This window comes from Ranitomeya imitator, chromosome 2 (genome assembly GCF_032444005.1).
Source record: "Ranitomeya imitator isolate aRanImi1 chromosome 2, aRanImi1.pri, whole genome shotgun sequence".
Classification (NCBI taxonomy): Eukaryota; Metazoa; Chordata; class Amphibia; order Anura; family Dendrobatidae; genus Ranitomeya; species Ranitomeya imitator.
Window position 1 is genome coordinate 167,415,864 of NC_091283.1, and position 20,878 is coordinate 167,436,741.

At 47.1% G+C, this 20,878-nt stretch overlaps 1 protein-coding gene across 5 annotated transcripts; it reads right to left on the reverse strand.

The window, feature by feature from the left end:
• Positions 1–2,773: 2,773 nt before the first annotated feature.
• Positions 2,774–19,490, reverse strand: HDAC6 (histone deacetylase 6). Of its 5 annotated transcripts, none has more exons than XM_069747844.1 (29): positions 19,432–19,490; positions 19,073–19,195; positions 18,804–18,926; positions 16,936–17,021; positions 12,975–13,059; positions 12,856–12,896; positions 12,676–12,772; positions 11,051–11,148; positions 10,564–10,668; positions 10,421–10,489; positions 10,032–10,158; positions 9,639–9,704; positions 9,481–9,540; positions 9,305–9,394; positions 8,676–8,782; positions 8,411–8,478; positions 8,041–8,227; positions 7,836–7,964; positions 7,483–7,651; positions 7,237–7,379; positions 6,672–6,740; positions 6,401–6,593; positions 6,162–6,311; positions 5,780–5,954; positions 5,154–5,713; positions 4,336–4,425; positions 4,109–4,255; positions 3,619–3,747; positions 2,774–3,438 (listed from the first exon to the last, which is right to left on the reverse strand). In XM_069747844.1, the coding sequence occupies exons 2-29, from the start codon at positions 19,142–19,144 to the stop codon at positions 3,373–3,375; spliced, it is 3,501 nt and encodes a 1,166-aa protein (XP_069603945.1). In that variant the 5' UTR covers positions 19,145–19,195; positions 19,432–19,490; the 3' UTR covers positions 2,774–3,372. The 5 variants fall into 5 exon arrangements, with proteins under 5 accessions (XP_069603945.1, XP_069603944.1, XP_069603943.1 ...); XM_069747843.1 differs by having other exon boundaries at positions 18,804–18,929; XM_069747842.1 differs by lacking the exon at positions 19,432–19,490 and having other exon boundaries at positions 19,073–19,425.
• Between the last annotated feature and the right edge of the window lie 1,388 nt (positions 19,491–20,878).

Genomic DNA, 20,878 nt, shown 5'->3' on the forward strand with positions numbered 1-20,878 from the left:
AATTCTCCTCTTTTCCACTAGGTCTATGACAAGTGATTAATAACTGACTAGCTAAATCCTTCTAAGCTCTATGTAGAAATAGGTCAATTTTCCCTGAATGAGTAGTCAGTCACTGTAAAAGTCCCCGGCCGGGGGAGGAAGAGGGGAATGATTTCTGCAAGGACAAGAGACTTCCTGTTTCTACATAGAGCAGAGAAAAGAGAAGAATTAGCTGGGTAGAAAGGCAAAATGAGCAATCCCAAGTACACAGTGCTATATAATATGACGACTACAATATATTGAGCACTTTGATGGACGTGCTTCCTTAAATAAACCTTTAAAGTATGTGATTATTGCCCTATACAGAGTATACAGTTATAGACAACACTTCCCGGCCTGTTCATCCCTCACATCAATGTCCATAGATCATGAAAAGTGGATGTAACGTCCCCCCATTTCTCTGCAGGACGATGGGGCGGATATTGTCGATCTGGCGGTGGATTGCTCATTATGACAGATTTCTAGTGCATGTGTCAGAAGCCATGGGGTCAGGCCTTACTGGGCTGCAGGGAAGATGGGCGTCCAGACCCCGAGTGCTGCCAGGTAGGTACCATACTACAAGGAGCAGCAGAGGAGCGGTGACTGTGCTTCTCCTCACAGTGTTATCTGAGGGCAGATATTTATGGGACAGTGACCCTTTATATCACCGGGGCACAGAGTCACAGCACCCTCCTAAAGCTGCCTGTATATGGCCTGATCTCTGCGCTGAGCCGCCGGGGACTGATGGGATCAGGTTATTTCAGCGTCTTGTCTGGATTAGTCAGGTAATGCTACTCCATTATAGACAATGTTGCCTCTGTAGGCTGAACGGGGCCACGACGGTCACTCTGTTGTCCTGCTATGGTTTGCTTTTGGCCGGTACTAGCCATAGCAGACAGATTCGCCATAGCTAGGAACAACCCACAAGCCCCACCATTTCCTGAGGACAGCCCTACAAGCCACACCGTATACCGGGAACAGCCCCACAAGTGGTGGCGTATACCGGGAATAGCCCACAAGACCCACTGAATACTGGGAACAGCCTCTGCCCCACAAGACCCACCATATATCGGGAACAGCCCCTGTACAACAAGACCCACCGTATACCGGGAACAGCACAAGACCCACCGTATACCGGGAACAGCCCCACAAGACCCACCATATACCGGGAACAGCCTCTGTACCACAAGACCCACCATATACCGAGAACAGCCCCACAAGACCCACCACACACTGGGAACAGCCCCTGTACCACAAGACCCACCGTATACCGAGATCAGCCCCACAAGACCCACCGTATAAGGGGAACAGCCCCTATACCACAAGACCCACCGTACACCGGGAACAGCCCCCTGTACCACAAGACCCGCCGTATACCGGGAACAGCCCCACAAGATCTGCCATATACTGAGAACATCCCACAAGCCCCAACATATACCAGAAACACCCCACAAGACGTGTCATATACGGGGAACAGCCCGCCCCACAAGATGCGCCGTACACTGGGAACGGCCTGCCCCACAAGATGCACCGTATATGGGGAACAGCACAAGACCCACCATATACCGGGAACACCCCACACCAGTTGACATATACTTGGCATAGCCCTAAAAGATCCACCGTCCACCGGTAACACCCCACAAGACCTGCCGTATACCGGGATCACCCCACAACTGCAATATACCAGGAGTAGCCCACAAGGCCTGTTGTATAACGGTAATACCCCACAATATCTACTTCAAGAATAATAATCTTTATATAGCGCTAACATATTCCACAGCGCTTTACATTTTGCACACATCATCATCATCACTGTCCCCGATGGGGCTCACAATCTAAATTCCCTATCAGTATGTCTTTAGAATGTGGGAGGAAACCGGAGAACCCGGAGGAAACCCACGCAAACACGGAGAGAACATACAAACTCTTTGCAGATGTTGTCCTTGGTGGGGTTTGAACCCAGGACTCCAGTGTTGCAAGGCTGCAGTGCTAACCACTGCCACCGTGCAATGACATAACGACCTGTAAGTGTTATTTTCAATTTTAATCCCATTTTATTTGTAATTGTATTGTACATATGATTTGTCTCCTTTAAAATATCTTTATACTTTGTAAACACTGCCTACCTTTTTTGGAGTAAAATATACAACTACTATAACAGGGACACCATGCAAGATCATTTCCTGAGAACACCCCACAAGACCCACCGTATGCCGGGAATACTCCACAATATCCGTTGTATACCAGGGACACACACAGCACCCAGTATACAGGGACCACCCCACACCTGCTGTATACCAGGAACACCCCACAAAACCCGTTCTGTAACGGGAACTCTCCACAAGGTCCCCCGGTATGCAGGGAACACTCCTCAATAGCTGCTGTTTTGGAGATGCTCTCACCCAGTTTGTCTCACTTTGGCCCTTGTCCATTGCTCAGTTTTCCTACTTGGCATCGCTTTTTCCACGTCACCTGTCAGTGGTTTTAATGTTATGGCTGATTGAAATCTCCATTACCAAACATCCCGGCTTGTAGAGTTGCGTCAGAGGAAGGAAGAAGCGGCACACGTACACAGGACCCATCATAAAGCAATATCACAGGGAATGTCCACTGGGCTCTGCAGCCACACAGGCAGCACCGACATCCTGGTGCAGCCTCTTCTAGAACAGAATCGGCGCCATCTAGTGGTTGTGATAGGCTATAAAACACGGGTGGCTCCTCCGAGTACAGCATCAGTAATACACGACAGCGTCACTTTGTGTTTGATTAAACTTATAAATTTATTAAATAACCATAAAGGACGCAGATGGGGGAGGGTCAGCGTCATACCACGACGCCCAGCTGATGTCTATGATGACAGGTATATGACACCTGTCTCTTTAAAGGGCATATTAAGGCATCAGCTCCTTTCCATTATCACAATCTCTGCTTGCTGTCAGTGACTGCCTTTTTTGTTAAATCCCAGCGGAAGTTTTGCTTCAATTTTCTCCAGTCCTTGTGCACTAAACACCTTAAGCAGCACAGATCTCTCTCTCCAGCGCTGGCAGTTTGTTGCAGTGTATCAGTGCAGGGAAAGTTTGTAAAATGGACCTTGGATTGTGCAGATTACATGGCACTGTAACAAACCCTCAGCTGTATGAAATAATAGGTATGTAACGGTTCTCAGTGTCTGACTGCCATTCACCGACAGCAAGCATATTACAAAGCTGCAGAACTTTTCAAACAGTTTGAGGCAAGATTTCAGTATCTGGACAGATAAGTGAATAGTTGAACTCCTCTGAATAGCAAGGAGGGTGGTGGTGGGGTACACAGTGATTGGTGGTGGCCCCTCCTGACCGCTGCTTGCCATCTGCTTTACGCTCCGGGCATTTCCTCCCCAAACTTGCAGTGGTAGGCGGATTGCTTTGCTGGAATGAGAACCTGCAGGAAACAAAGACAAGAGCTACTCAGAGCTTGCGGTCAGTGAACGGCTTCATGTGAAGGTGACAAAGGTGCGTCAGGTGTGCTGTAACCTATCGGACCCAATGATTCTACACAGGATCAGCGAAGCCAGTCGCTTATCTCCCCCCACAATTAGAATAGCCCCCCAGGGGCACTCACCTCATTGTGGATGTAGGCGTCACAGCCGTAGCACCAGACAGAGAGGTCGGAGAAGCTCAGCACCATGCTGTGGCCGGACGAGGCTCCATGAGTCATCATATGCTGCGAGACGTACCTTCCGCACAGGACCTGCAGGGCGCACAACGGTGAGAAACGCCCGCCCGGACCCTCGGCACTTTCTCATCCCCCATCATTATTAGCTAAAAAGGTCTGCAAGTCTGAATCTAAATCTCTGCTTGCTGTCAATGGACGTGGTCTCTTTTTGTTCACCAGTGTTTTTCACCCAGCCAAGGTCTAGCCATTGCCCCGACACACTGTAACTAACTACCGAGATTGGTTTATTAAGCTCACAGAGGATTTTCTCCTGTAGCAAACCCTCAGCTGTGATTAGTAAGGGTCAGGATGTAGTCTCAGCTTTGCAATGTAATCATTTTATTCAATGACAGCAAGCAGAAATCTGGTAAACAGGAATGCCTTCATTAACCCTCACCTGGTAACACGCGAGACAGACCCAGTTCTCCACCTGTGTGCCGCACACTGCGCACGGCTCCGTTACGTCCAGTCCACCAGGGGGCAGCGCACGCACTGACTCCAGGTGAGGACACCAAGGCAGGGGTGTCACAGAGAACAGCTCCCCCTGCCAACAAAGAGGAGAGGTTGTGTGACCCGGCGACTTTCCCAGCGGTGGCACCAAATAGCGGACAGATCCCAACTTACAGAGAATCCGGGGCACGGGTCTGCGTCTGCTTCATAGGACGGGAAACGGTCTCCCCCGGCAGAGTCAGCGAGCGGCGCCTTACCTGCAGACTGGAGAGAATGGGCCCGGTAGTGAGAAGTTATACCCTCAAGGTATGTGCGGGGTGAGCGACCCCAAGAGGCAGAACTAAAGGTAAATGGCCATCTGACCACTGATCTGAGCCGCATTTATGGATCCTCAATACAGTTGTCAGAAGCAGGAGGGCACCCACGCGGTCTTATGCACATGAAGGATGAATGTGGAGCCGCATACCTACAATATGCCTGGAGGAGACCGTGATGGAGGCTCGCCCCTGTACTGTGAAGCCTCTCTCGTCGGAACTAGTTCTTAAAGGGGATATCCATTACTTAAAGGGAATTGGTCAATAAGAGCACATTGCATGGCGAGATCTATGCAGTCCACGGACTCCAGATACCTTGGTGCACAATGCAGGTAATCTTTATTTTTATAATAAATAATAATAATCTTTATTTTTATATAGCGCTAACATATTCCGCAGCGCTTTACAATTTGCACACATTATCATCGCTGTCCCCAATGGGGCTCACAATCTAGAATCCCTATCAGTATGTCTTTGGAATGTGGGAGGAAACCGGAGTGCCCGGAGGAAACCCACGCAAACACGGAGAGAACATACAAACTCTTTGCAGATGTTGTCCTGGGTGGGATTCGAACCCAGGACCCCAGCGCTGCAAGGCTGCAGTGCTATCCACTGAGCCACCGTGCTGCCCAGGTGACTATGGGGCCACCCTACCACCTCCACAAGGGCGGACTGTACCTGTGCTCCTGCTGACTGTCTCCCTATTGAGGTCTTCTTCCTCGCACCTCCAGCCGGCGAGCTGTCACCATCAGGAGACTTGACATCTCCCAGATGCAAGTTTCTTAAGAGATCCTCCACTGAGCCCCCGGCTGCAGGCGTGGACCTCTGCTTCTCTGGTGTCTTGTCGGATAAGTGCAGCTCTATGACCAGCTCCAGAGTGTCTCCATCATAGGACTGATCAGGCCCTGCTTCCATGTTCTTGTCCTCCTCGTCCCGTCGTTCCTGAAGAGCAGGACTGGAGACAGGACCCACCTTCATAGACTCCACAATGTCCCCTCCGAGCACCTCCTTTGTCCTGGTGTCTGCATCCTGGATCACAGCAGTCCTGCCTCTTGGTGAACCACCTCCGACCATCAATGGCGACTGTTCTTGTAGGAAGTCCTCCAGATCCGGCTTCAAAGGAGACGCTGTGGACACAAGCTGCTTTCCAAGACTGCCACGCTGGGGTGACGATAGTCCGGGCTCCATGTCCTTACGTGGTGGCATGACCTCCGCCTTGGATGGCACAGAAGGTCCAGCTGAAAAGACACCAGAACACATGGTAGTAATGCTCCAATCTGATTCTCCCTCTCCCCATCACTCACCATTTATCCGCAGGGTACGCCAATACTTCTGATGTACCCCCAGCACACTGGAGATGGCAAGTAGGGCGGCAGGACGTGGGGCGTGCAGGTCAGATATGGTGGGAGGGGTATCACCCAGCAGCGTTCGGGTACACATGGACATGGAGTCAGAGATGGATGTCAGGTTGTATCCACCCTAAAAGCAGAGAGTTAATAAGGGTTGCGGACCCCCTACTCCACACATCTATGGGGGACTCTGCAGGTCTAATTCGTTAATAGGACTAGTGTAATACCACACTTCTCCTGTGGTGGTGCTGCAGGGAAACTGAACACTTCGTGCCAGAGGATCGCTGCTTTTCTTGCAGTGATTATCATTGAGGATTTCCATTGGCCGAGCACTTACCTCAAGCACTAGCACCACTTTGCCCCCAGCCAGGCCCATCAGTAGATGCGTCATGTGGGCATAGCCCTCCGGACTGACGCGGCAGCCTCCGAGCGGGTCTCCGCGGGCGGCATCAAATCCCGCAGAGACCAAAACTAGTTGTGGGTTGAACTGAAGATGAAGGAGGGGGAAGAGGTCAACTCTTGTCAGAAAACTAGTGATACAGTTTGTACCTCCCTCCGGCCATTGTTTTTCCTCACCTCGTAAGCGATGGGCATGACAATCCTGTGGAATGCCAGCAGGTACTCCACGTCGCCCATCTTTCCACCATTCCAGGGGATGTTCACGTTGAATCCTTCGCCTGGGCCGCTCCCGACCCTGTTGAACGCGGCGTCCTCAGAGCGCGGGAAGAACGTGCCGTCATCGTAGCGGTGGAGCGACACGTACAGGACGCTGGCGGAGGGTAACAAACAGTGAATCTCAGGTGTAGAGACCCACGCTGAGCGATGGACAGCGGGGGCCACAACTCACCTCGGGTCGTCCTCGAACATGTGCTGAATCCCGTTCCCGTGGTGGATGTCCCAGTCCAGAATCATCACCCTGAAAGGAGAAATCAATCCTTTTAGGAGCAGTAATACTGTAATGAATGACAATTAAAGGGGGGTTTGGAGTTAGATAAAGCTTAAAAGGGATTCTCCACAAAAAAAAATTAAAATCACTTTTTTGCTGGAGGTGTGCTTGTCTAATGTACAGCATCACCTTTGCCAGTCAGCTGTATCCTTCAGGGATCCAGTCAGCAAGTGTTCAGTTTGCCTGCACTGCCCCCACAGGTACAATATGGTGTTACACAGATCTCATTGAAATCAATGGGCTGACTGTGTAATGCATGAACGGGCAGTACCCGTTCCACAAGGTCCACCATTCATCTGAAAAGCTGCAATGTAAAACTATTACCACTGTAGAGGAAATGCCTGACTGGTGTGGGCATTGCCAGGGAGTGAGTGGTACCCCGCTGGCATTCTGCAAGGGGCGTCTCTGAAAACCTCCCCTCTAAGTCTTAGTTACATAAAACCTATGTTAAGCCTTTAGACTTTACCTTAGCGGAGGCTCTGAAGGGCTCTGCAGACTTTGGGCGTATCGTGCCGCCAAGGCAACATTGTTAAAGAAGCAAAACCCACATGCGGCGCCCGGCTCAGCATGGTGCCCGGGAGGGCGGACTATGCAAACTCCATTTTGGACCTGTACACAAAGTAATAAGTGATGCAGAGGGGGCAGCCACCAGGGGTGACTGGGAAGGGGACCAGCGGAGGTGCATATTATAAACATGGAGTCAGGGTCTCACCTCCCCCTTCACTACGGCCTCCACCACACTGAACGTGGAGCCCGCAGCCAGGCAGGCGCTGTGATAGGACCTGTTGTTGATGTAGATGGAGTTGTACTCGGAGCACGCCTTGTGCAGGTCCCTCGGTTTCATTCGAGAGCTTTCCTCAATCTTCTGAATGTAAGGGAGGCTGCAGGGTAAGGACAGAAACCATGACCCTTAAATGCCCGACCAGTGAGTTCCCAGCAGAAGGACGCCCAATAATGCCGTTACCGGAAGCATAGTAGGACAGAGCTTCCCATTACTATGCATCTATCCTTCTTGCTGACAGTTTCCCTTTAATGCAGGATACCTGTAGGTCACCATGCACCTACCTATGGCACATCTGTAGCTCCTTAGTAGTAGCCATGCGAAGTGGAAGCCGCGTGCAGCGATCTACCAGCCCCATCTCCTTGTGCCGCTTGAATATCCGAGCAATTCTCTGCGGGAGCTCAGGGTGACCGCTGGAAAGAAGGATGACCTTAAACATGGTGGCGCTCACAGGGGAGGAGTGTGCAGCACATCATGGCATCACTTCACCTGTCCCACATGTTGTAGTGCTCCATCATCTGCTCGTCGTACACCAGCCCAGTGCGCGACACCGGGAGCTTTCTCATCACTTCCTGCATGGCAGCATCTAGCGTCACCGCCAGGTCTTCTGACTCCGCGACACTCTTATCCTCTGTGGTCACTTTATTATTTCCAGTCTCCAGGTTTAAGGTTAAATCTAGAGCAGCAATGAAGACATATGACAACGATAATGGTGGAGGAGCCATTCTGGCTGGATACACAAGTAACGGCAAAGGACCAAAGAAAGGGACAACTACATCTCCGAAACACAGACGTGCTCAGAACGATTGATAGACTCTTCGCAAAATCACAGGCCTCCGTAAAGGCAAAGGTAACTTACCCTGACCCTGCAGACACCGCCAGTACTTCCTGTGGACAGAGATGGCGCCAGAAATGGAGTCCAGAGCACTGTGGAAATCAAAGGTGATCAGAGACTGCCAGCAGATGCCCCGCACCCACACCCGTCACCTGATCTGTATGGGGGCGTGATAATCACAATATCATACAATACCTGACTGGCCCCTGAGAGAAGAGGGTCCTAAAGCATCTCCTAAACGCTTATCTCTACAGGTGGGATTAATCACTCTGAACACAGAACTGCTCACCTCTCGCAGGGTGTGAAAGGCAGACGCAGGAGTGGGCACGGGTCCCCGAGCAGAATCTTCAATGAGGAGCAGGCACCTTCTGCCAGAGAACGATGGTTGTAACCACCCTGTGATGAAGAACGAACCAAAAGATCTACAGCAAGCAAAATGTCACTATGGTAATCCATCACATTACCTATTCAGAACTATACACCAGAGCTGAACTCACTATTCTGCTGGTGCAGTCACTGTGTACATGCATTACCGATCCTGTACTGATCCCGAGTTACCTCCTGAATTATACTCCAGAGCTGCACTCACTATTCTGCTGGTGCAGTCACTGGGTGCATACATTACTGATCCGGAGTCAAATCCTGTATTATACTCCAGAGCTGCACTCACTATTCTGCTGGTGCAGTCACTGTGTACATACATACATTACTGATCCTATACAGATCCTGAGTTACCTCCTGTATTATACTCCAGAGCTGCACTCACTAGTCTGCTGGTGCAGTCACTGTGCACATACATTACTGATCCTGAGTTACATCCTGTATTATACCCCAGAGCTGCACTCACTATTCTGCTGATACCTATTAGCTTGCTGGGAGTGCTGACTTTGGGCAAACACTGTCTCTACCATTTCTCACCTCCAGAGCGAGCACAAGTCTTCCTTCAGCCATACACATGAGCATGTGGGTGAGGTGTGCGAAGCATGCTGGGGTGGCGGACATCTCCCCCTGTGGGACATACAAAGTATTACAATATAAATCACCAGCCCCAGGACACTATTACATGGAGTTTGCACCATCTTTCCCATCATTACCTTCGGATCTCCAATGACGGAGTCGTATCCGGCTGCAACCAACACAAGCTGAGGCTGGAACTATAAAAAAATAAAAATTTGGGGGGAAAAAAAACTAAAAAGTTGTGTATTGAAACTTAATTACATTAGTTCTGAACACCCCAACCCTATGTACCAACCTCGTAGGAGACGGGCAGGAGGAGGTGCAGGAAGGCTGTGATGAAATCTGCGTCATTCATTCCGGTCTGTGGGGTACACAAAGCATTAAAAGGTGGGATGAGCACGGTCATGTCAGAGGGCCAGCTCCTGGCTGAAGGCTCCGGTACGGCAGACAGTCCCATAACACTGAGCTGCAGTACCAGGCACGGCCACTACTAACATTAGGGCGCTGTGCGTCCGGCACAATGAAGGGGAACCAGCTGCTCCCTGTCACATGCTCAGATGAACCGCGGCCAGGGTGGATGTAGGACCCTTACCCACGGGATATTGATACCCTATTTTAACGATAACCCCTTTAATAGTATCCCCGTCAATAGCAAAATGCTCAACTATGACCAAAGCCTCATTCATACCTTATTCCACGGCACATTTATGTTATATTGCTCGCCCCTTTTCTTCCCCACAGCAGTGCTGGAAGACTCCGCCAGATGTGGCCAATATTCTCCATTTTCATAGCGATGGATAGAAAAATAAAGGACACTAAACGGAGGACAAGACATGAAGTCAGGAAGAGACAATTCAGACTAAACATCCTTGATTTGGCCAAAAAATGGCGGTTATTATGCTCCAATCCCAGCACAAAGGGTTACAGAATACACTTCTGTCTGTCTGCAGCCACCACTGGGGGGAGCTCCGGAGCAGCCTGTATACAGTGTAACCATTCACCTCTGCGTGTGAACAGTATGCAGCCAGCTCCCTCTAGTGGTGGTCAACGAAATAACACCCAGCCATATACACACACCTGGGGTCGTCCTCAAATATAAACTGCGTGCCTTGTCCATGATGAACGTCCCAGTCCACAATGAGGACCCTGGAGAGGAGAACACAGGTCAGAGTGACGGCTGGGGAGAAGGTCTGAGGGTCGCCAAGCCTCCCCGCACTCACCGCTTCACCCCGTGCTGGCGCTGAGCGTATCTGGCAGCAATGGCCAGCTGGTTAAACATGCAGTAACCGTTCATCTGGTCCCTGAAGGCGTGGTGTCCGGGGGGACTGTGAAAAGGGAAAGCAGACATTTGTAAAGGGGTGTACAGACTTTTCAACCCAACATTTTTATTGCGGTCATGATCCAAAATAAAAAAATGGAGCAACTGACAAAAAAAGCCTCCTGTAATACAACAAACAGCCCCGACGCAGACCTATCTGTCGCCATGGTTACAGAGTACAAACAAGCCCTGAATAGTTGTTATTCCACTCCGTATACGTCATCACCTGCAGATAGTAAATGGGATCACAATGTGACACCGCGGAGTTTGTGTGCAGGCTGTGACCACAGAGGAGGCAGCCTTCACATGATCCCCCTTATTAATGGCTTCCCAGGACGGGGAGTGTATTCTCCACCACTAATACTACACAGTACATCATCATGGCTTACCGCACCACCGCCAAACCGTTACGGATCTCCCGGCTCACCACCTTATCCACTAACTGCAGCACTGACCCGGCAGCCACACAGGAAGCGGAGAAATACAGCTAAGGGTTAAGTCGGGAGAAGAACACTGATTATAGGAGGCTCACTACACCGGAGAGTAACACTAAAGAATTAGGAGCGCAGCTCTGGAGTATAATACAGGATGTAACTCCGGATCAGTAATGTAATGTATGTACACAGTGACTGCACCAGCAGAATAGTGAGTGCAGCTCTGGGATATAATACAGGATGTAGCTCCGGATCAGTAATGTAATGTATGTACACAGTGACTGCACCAGCAGAATAGTGAGTGCAGCTCTGGGATATAATACAGGACGTAACTCAGGATCAGTAATGTAATGTATGTACACAGTGACTGCACCAGCAGAATAGTGAGTGCAGCTCTGGGGTATAATACAGGATGTAACTCAGGATCAGTAATGTAATGTATGTACACAGTGACTGCACCAGCAGAATAGTGAGTGCAGCTCTGGGGTATAATACAGGATGTAACTCAGGATCAGTAATGTATGTACACAGTGACTGCACCAGCAGAATAGTGAGTGCAGCTCTGGGGTATAATACAGGATGTAACTCAGGATCAGTAATGTATGTACACAGTGACTGCACACAGTGACTGCACCAGCAGAATAGTGAGTGCAGCTCTGGGGTATAATACAGGATGTAACTCAGGATCAGTACAGGATCAGTAATGTATGTACACAGTGACTGCACCAGCAGAATAGTGAGTGCAGCTCTGGGGTATAATACAGGATGTAACTCAGGATCAGTACAGGATCAGTAATGTATGTACACAGTGACTGCACCAGCAGAATAGTGAGTGCAGCTCTGGAGTATAATACAGGATGTAACTCAGGATCAGTAATGTAATGTATGTACACAGTGACTGCACCAGCAGAATAGTGAGTGCAGCTCTGGGATATAATACAGGACGTAACTCAGGATCAGTAATGTAATGTATGTACACAGTGACTGCACCAGCAGAATAGTGAGTGCAGCTCTGAGGTATAATACAGGATGTAACTCAGGATCAGTAATGTAATGTATGTACACAGTGACTGCATCAGCAGAATAGTGAGTGCAGCTCTGGGGTATAATACAGGATGTAACTCAGGATCAGTAATGTAATGTATGTACACAGTGACTGCACCAGCAGAATAGTGAGTGCAGCTCTGGGGTATAATACAGGATGTAACTCAGGATCAGTAATGTATGTACACAGTGACTGCACCAGCAGAATAGTGAGTGCAGCTCTGGGGTATAATACAGGATGTAACTCAGGATCAGTAATGTATGTACACAGTGACTGCACCAGCAGAATAGTGAGTGCAGCTCTGGAGTATAATACAGGATGTAACTCAGGATCAGTAATGTAATGTATGTACACAGTGACTGCACCAGCAGAATAGTGAGTGCAGCTCTGGAGTATAATACAGGATGTAACTCAGGATCAGTAATGTAATGTATGTACACAGTGACTGCACCAGCAGAATAGTGAGTGCAGCTCTGGAGTGTAATAAATGAATTTCATGAATTTACCATTATAAATGAAGTAGACGGAGACTCACCGGGTGCAGGTAGACCGAGTCATATTTGTCTGATAGAGCTCGCAGCTCTTCCTCTGTCATTTTCTGTGTGGATTTCATTAACTCTACATATTCTTTGCTGAAAATTAATAGACAGGAAAAATAAAATTCATCCTTCAGTTTCCTTTGTTCTTAGATTGGCAAGAATCACTTATCTCGTACCTGTGAACCAGCAAGAGCTCCTCCTCCAATGCTTCCCGCGCCTGCAGAGAGAGTCACTTGGTCACTGTCATGTCTCTTTCTTTCTAATTGAACCTCACTGGCCAGACATCACCACTCACCGGCACCGACGTGCAGCGCTCCAACAGCCCATACTCCACCAGTTTCTCCTTCACAGCCAAAAGACGAGCAGGACACTCAGGAAACCTGGTAAAACAGGAGTAAAATGCATGGAAAAAAGTATATAGATGAAATTCTGTCTGTGTACTGCACCAGGGGGAGCACACTGTATACTAATTATACACTGAACTCAATGATAGATAATGTAGCATTCAGTGTGAGCTCCCCCTACTGGTGTCCGCAGACAGAATCTTATCATGTATCTCTGTATACAGGGAGCTCCCCCTAGTGGTGGCTGCAGACAGAATCTTATCATGTATCTCTGTATACAGGGAGCTCCCCCTAGTGGTGGCTGCAGACAGAATCTTATCATGTATCTCTGTATACAGGGAGCTCCCTCTAGTGGTGGCTGCAGACAGAATCTTATCATGTATCTCTGTATACAGGGAGCTCCCCCTAGTGGTGGCTGCAGACAGAATCTTATCATGTATCTCTGTATACAGGGAGCTCCCTCTACTGGTGGCTGCAGACAGGATCTTATCATGTATCTCTGTATACAGGGAGCTCCCTCTAGTGGTGGCTGCAGACAGAATCTTATCATGTATCTCAGTATACAGGGAGCTCCCTCTAGTGGTGGCTGCAGACAGGATCTTATCATGTATCTCTGTATACAGGGAGCTCCCTCTAGTGGTGGCTGCAGACAGAATCTTATCATGTATCTCAGTATACAGGGAGCTCCCTCTAGTGGTGGCTGCAGACAGGATCTTATCATGTATCTCTGTATACAGGGAGCTCCCTCTAGTGGTGGCTGCAGACAGGATCTTATGTATGATACATAAGAAGAGACTGAAAGCGCACTCACCGGTATTTGAACAATCAGAGCGGTTTATTCACATGAAATCATGCGGTGCAGGGAGGGTATGTGAATACAAAGAGGATTTGACTGGCAAAAGGGAATTTCTTTAGCATCGATAGACGTGGAAAGCCTTTACACCCGTATCCCACAAGATGCGGGTGTGGAGGCGATCCAAGAAATCTTGAAAAGTACCCCTACGGACCCTAATACTATCTCATTCATTAAAAAGGGTTTGACTTTTGTCTTGAAAAATAACACTTTCCAATTCGATAATACCTGGTACAGACAGGTGGAGGGCACTGCCATGGGTACACCAGTCTCCTGTACCCTGGCTAACCTCTTCCTGTCTGTATTTGAAGAGAGGTATATATATTCTGAGAAAAATCCATACCTCAAGTACATAAAATTTTATGTGAGATTTGTGGACGACATGTTCGTGGTGTGGGACGGCGACCGGGCTTCATTCACACAGTTCGTGGAGCACCTGGCGCTTTCCAACACCATGAACATGCAGTTCACTCACCAGTTTGGAGGTACAGAATTAACATTTTTGGATGTGAGCCTAAAAGTAATTGATGGTAATTTGCATACAGAGGTATATCGTAAACCTTCCTCTTGTAATTCCCTGCTGCATTTCAATAGTGCCCACCCAATGTACGTGAAGAAAGCATTGCCTTACAGCCAGTTCCTCCGAGTAAAAAGAATAAACAGTAATGATGCGAGTTTTCAAAGGCAATCCCAAGAATTATATGGAAGGTTCAGTAATAGGGGGTATCCCCAATCTGTCTTGAACTCAGCGTTGGAACGAGCAGAAACAGAGAATATAACAGAAAAAACATCTGAGAATGATAGAAAATTCATTTTCTGCTTTAAATATGGTCCTATGGACGCACAAATTAGAACAGCAATTCGAAAAAATTGGCAAATTCTTTGCCAAGATCAAGCGTTGAAGGAAATGACAGAGAAGGGTCCCCTTTTTGCCTGCCGCCGCAGTAAAAATATAGAGGATTTAATAGTTCGAAATCGGGTAACTTCATCTCATAATAATTGGCTCCGAAATACTGCACCCAAAGGGAATTTCCGTTGTGGGCATTGTAATTATTGTAATCAACATCAAACAGGAACCAATTTAAAAATTGGCCCAATAATGCATACAGTACGTGATTTCATCTCTTGTAGAACAACTCATGTGGTTTATATTTTATATTGCCCTTGTAGTTTTTTCTATATCGGGAAAACAATTCGCCCAATGTTTGTTCGATTCAGAGAACATCTCAATTCATTGCGCACAGGCAAGGGGGTCCCCCGTTTGATAAAGCACATGAATGAACAACATGGAGGTGATGCAAAATTGCTTCAATTTGCGGGGATAGAGAAAACTGCCCTACCGCAGGATGGCGGTAATTTAAATCGTATGCTTCTGCGTAATGAAGCAAAGTGGATATTAAGAGCCAATGCTTCTGGACCAACAGGGTTCAACGATAAAGTTGACATGTCTGTTTTTTTGTAAAAAAATCCTGTGTATTGGTTATCATATTATAGTATATTTCTTCCTAAATGATATTCTTCGTCACCCATCAATGTTTTTATTATATTTTAACTTTTCACTGTTTCACTCCCCCTTTTTTCCTCCGGATAGTGACTAATTGTTCATTATGACGAAGTGAATAATGGGAGGGACCGGAAGACTATTTAGTTAAAAGGCCCTCTCTCTCTTCACTCGCCATTGGATCTGTTGAAGTGCTCACCTAGCACGAAACAGCTGTCATCCTCTTTGTATTCACATACCCTCCCTGCACCGCATGATCTCATGTGAATAAACCGCTTTGATTGTTCAAATACCGGTGAGTGCGCTTTCAGTCTCTTCTTATGTATCATATTGGATCTGTTTTTCTTAAGCAGCACCAAGGTATAATCTTTTCAGCGGCTTTTTTGTTTAGTTTGTTTTCTGACAAAAGGCTTAAACAGTGCATTTTTTTGCCCCTGGAGCAGTAAGGGTCTAGCGTATAGCGGCTGTGCGATTGCATTTTTTTCTCTTTACTCTGGACTAAGGATCTTATGTATCTCTGTATACAGGGAGCTCCCCCTAGTGGTGGCTGCAGACAGAATCTTATCATGCATCTCTGTATACAGGGAGCCCCCCTAGTGGTGGCTGCAGACAGAATCTTATCATGTATCTCTGTATACAGGGAGCTCCCCCTAGTGGTGACTGCAGACAGAATCTTATCATGTATCTCTGTATACAGGGAGCTCCCCCTAGTGGTGGCTGCAGACAGAATCTTATCGTGTATCTCTGTATACTGGGAGCTCCCCCTAGTGGTGGCTGCAGACAGAATCTTATCATATATCTCTGTATACAGGGAGCTCTCCCTAGTGGTGACTGCAGACAGAATCTTATCATATATCTCTGTATACAGGGAGCTCCCCCTAGTGGTGGCTGCAGACAGAATCTTATCATGTATCTCTGTATACTGGGAGCTCTCCCTAGTGGTGACTGCAGACAGAATCTTATCATATATCTCTGTATACAAGGAGCTCCCCCTAGTGGTGGCTGCAGACAGAATCTTATCATATATCTCTGTATACAGGGAGCTCTCCCTAGTGGTGGCTGCAGACAGAATCTTATATATCTCTGTATACAGGGAGCTCCCCCTAGTGGTGACTGCAGACAGAATCTTATCATGTATCTCGGTATACAGGGAGCTCCCCCTAGTGGTGGCTGCAAACAGGATCTTATCATGTATCTCTGTATACAGGGAGCTCCCCCTAGTGGTGGCTGCAGACAGAATATCATGTATCTCTGTATACAGGGAGCTCCCCCTAGTGGTGGCTGCAGACAGAATGTTATCATGTATCTCGGTATACAGGGAGCTCCCCCTAGTGGTGGCTGCAGACAGAATGTTATCATGTATCTCTGCATACAGGGAGCTCCCCCTACTGGTGGCTGCAGATAATACGGCTATGCAGGTGACTTGCATTTGTGAATCAGAAGAACAGACATCTCCATCCATACAGACATATTAATAGATTCAGTCCTGTAAAATGTTGGATCTAAGAACAACATAGCGATAAAATGAAAAGAAATAAAATCCAGCGCAGAATATTACGTATCATCCCAGAGACAGAAGAACTGAGTCATTCGGTCGTCATAAACCAGGCCCGATCCTACTGCAGGAGACTCTGTACCCAGGTGCTGGGAGGGAAGAGAAGAAATATTCAGAAGATATGAACATGTAAGACAGGTAATCAGATAACCTACGGGGCTCCACTGAGCTGATACTATTCCTGCATTTATAATCCTGTACAGAGTTACATCCCGTGTTTTATTCCAGAGCTGCACTCATTATTCTGCTAGTTGTTATTGGAAACAGCAAGTGTTTAGTCAGATGCGGCCGTAACAACTTAGATAAGCTTATATAAAGAAATGGCCAGTTCTGTGACTCATGGAAATCACCAGAGAAAGCACCGTGCAGACAATATGCAATATACAGAACATTTCATCTCTCAAGCCTAACGAAAAGTGACTGCAGCGGCAGAATAGTGAGTGCAGCTCTGGGGTATAATACAGGATGTAACTCAGGATCAGTAATGTAATGTATGTACACCGTGACTGCACCAGCAGAATAGTGAGTGCAGCTCTGGAGAATAATACAGGATGTAGGTCAGGATCAGTAATGTAATGTATGTACACAGTGACTGCATCAGCAGAATAGTGAGTGCAGCTCTGGAGTATAATACAGGATGTAGGTCAGGATCAGTAATGTAATGTATGGACACAGTGACTGCATCAGCAGAATAGTGAGTGCAGCTCTGGAGTATAATACAGGATGTAACTCAGGATCAGTACAGGATCAGTAATGTAATGTATGTACACAGTGACTGCACCAGCAGAATAGTGAGTGCAGCTCTGGGGTATAATACAGGATGTAACTCAGGATCAGTACAGGATCAGTAATGTATGTACACAGTGACTGCACCAGCAGAATAGTGAGTGCAGCTCTGGGGTATAATACAGGATGTAACTCAGGATCAGTACAGGATCAGTAATGTATGTACACAGTGACTGCACCAGCAGAATAGTGAGTGCAGCTCTGGGGTATAATACAGGATGTAGGTCAGGATCAGTAATGTAATGTATGGACACAGTGACTGCACCAGCAGAATAGTGAGTGCAGCTCTGGAGTATAATACAGGATGTAACGCAGGATCAGTAATGTAATGTATGTACACAGTGACTGCAGCAGCAGAATAGTGAGTGCAGCTCTGGGGTATAATACAGGATGTAACTCAGGATCAGTAATGTAATGTATGTACACCGTGACTGCACCAGCAGAATAGTGAGTGCAGCTCTGGAGTATAATACAGGATGTAACTCAGGATCAGTACAGGATCAGTAATGTATGTACACAGTGACTGCACCAGCAGAATAGTGAGTGCAGCTCTGGAGTATAATACAGGATGTAGGTCAGGATCAGTAATGTAATGTATGGACACAGTGACTGCATCAGCAGAATAGTGAGTGCAGCTCTGGAGTATAATACAGGATGTAACTCAGGATCAGTACAGGATCAGTAATGTAATGTATGTACACAGTGACTGCACCAGCAGAATAGTGAGTGCAGCTCTGGAGTATAATACAGGATGTAGGTCAGGATCAGTAATGTAATGTATGGACACAGTGACTGCATCAGCAGAATAGTGAGTGCAGCTCTGGAGTATAATACAGGATGTAACTCAGGATCAGTACAGGATCAGTAATGTAATGTATGTACACAGTGACTGCACCAGCAGAATAGTGAGTGCAGCTCTGGGGTATAATACAGGATGTAACTCAGGATCAGTAATGTAATGTATGTACAGAGTGACTGCACCAGCAGAATAGTGAGCGCAGCTCTGGGGTGTAACGCGGGATATAACCGTTATGTCTGTATATACTGACTTCATGTACTATAAGTATATATGTTTGGTCACTCACCAGTCCATCCAGCTGGTGGCAGAGCTGTCTCTCCGGGGTCTTCCTCATGCGGTAGCCCCTCTTCTTTACCTCCTGTAGACCAGGACCCCCGGTGGGGGACGGCTGCCCCTTCTTTCCAGGCTTCTTCTAGGAAATGAAGCCAGTGAGAGGTGAGTGAGGCCCGTCCGTGTACAGGGAGAGCGGCCATAGTGAGCTGTGCTGCCATATAGTGCACCCCAGCGACCCCCGGTAGCGGGACCCTCGTTATACGGCATGAGGCGCGCACGTACCGAGCTGGAGCGCCCGGGGGAGCCCACTGTGCCTCGTCCTCGGGGTGCCGCCTGGTCTCGGGGAGAGGACATGGTCTCCTCGTCATGTAGAAGCCAAGGACACGACGTCACAGCCCGTGGGACCTGCAGGACAGAGCGCGGAGACGGGTCAGGAGGAAAGTCAGCTGCCTGCGGGCCGGACTGATGGACCGTGTCCCCGGCCGCTCCCCGTACAGCGGGCACACAGCCGGTACTCATCGGCCCAGGCTACTGTCCCCCATGCTTTACACCGCCGTCCTGCAGTCAGGTGTGTACAGTGGCCCGGGGCAGGGCGGTACCGCACTGCGGATCCCGGCGGCCGCTGCGCACTCACTACTAACCGACAGTTTCAAAGTACTCCGCTCCCGGATAGATGACGTCACTTCCAGACCACGTGATACAAACCACACCCCCTCTCCGTGCTAAGGTGACGTCACGCAGATGCTGATAACTCCCAAATGTTATTATTATGCTTCTTATTGTGTGATGTATTATGATATATCACGTGACCTGAACTAGTACATGTGTTATTATATATCACGTGACCTCATATATTACTTCATGTGTTATTATTATATATCACGTGACCTGATCTATAAGTACACGTGGTATTATATCATCAGGTGACCTCATAAATTACTGCATGTGCTAATATATTATCATGTGACCTCATATATTACTACACGTGTTATTATATCATCAGGTGACCTCATATATTAATACATGTGTTATTATATTATCAGGTGACCTCTTATATTACTACACGTGTTATTATATTATCAGGTGACCTCTTATATTACTACACGTGTTATTATATTATCAGGTGACCTCATATATTACTACACGAGTTATTATATTATCAGGTGACCTCATATATTACTACACGTGTTATTATATTATCAGGTGACCTCATATATTACTACACGTGTTATTATATTATCAGGTGACCTCTTATATTACTACACGTGTTATTATATTATCAGGTGACCTCTTATATTACTACACGTGTTATTATATTATCAGGTGACCTCATATATTAATACACGTGTTATTATATTATCAGGTGACCTCATATATTACTACACGTGTTATTATATTATCAGGTGACCTCATATATTACTACACGTGTTATTATATTATCAGGTGACCTCTTATATTACTACACGTGTTATTATATTATCAGGTGACCTCATATATTACTACACGTGTTATTATATCATCAGGTGACCTCATATATTAATACATGTGTTATTATATTATCAGGTGACCTCTTATATTACTACACGTGTTATTATATTATCAGGTGACCTCATATATTACTACACGTGTTATTATATTATCAGGTGACCTCATATATTACTACACGAGTTATTATATTATCAGGTGACCTCATATATTACTACACGTGTTATTATATTATCAGGTGACCATATATTACTACACATGTTATTATATTATCAGGTGACCTCATATATTACTACACGTGTTATTATATTATCAGGTGACCTCATATATTACTACACGTGTTATTATATTATCAGGTGACCTCATATATTACTACACGAGTTATTATATTATCAGGTGACCTCTTATATTACTACACGTGTTATTATATTATCATGTGACCTCTTATATTACTACACGTGTTATTATATTATCAGGTGACCTCATATATTACTACACGTGTTATTGTATTATCAGGTGACCTCATATATTACTACACGTGTTATTATATCATCAGGTGACCTCATAAATTACTGCATGTGTTAATATATTATCATGTGACCT

Coding starts and splice junctions, on each gene's coding strand:
- HDAC6 (XM_069747841.1), bottom strand. CDS start 19,309: ATGAGTACCGGCTGTGTGCCCGCTGTACGGGGAGCGGCCGGGGACACG. Junction 9,705..10,031: donor TAAATGTGCCGTGGAATAAG/GTATGAATGAGG, acceptor TGTACCCCACAG/ACCGGAATGAATGACGCAGA. Junction 6,312..6,400: donor TCATGCCCATCGCTTACGAG/GTGAGGAAAAAC, acceptor CTTCATCTTCAG/TTCAACCCACAACTAGTTTT.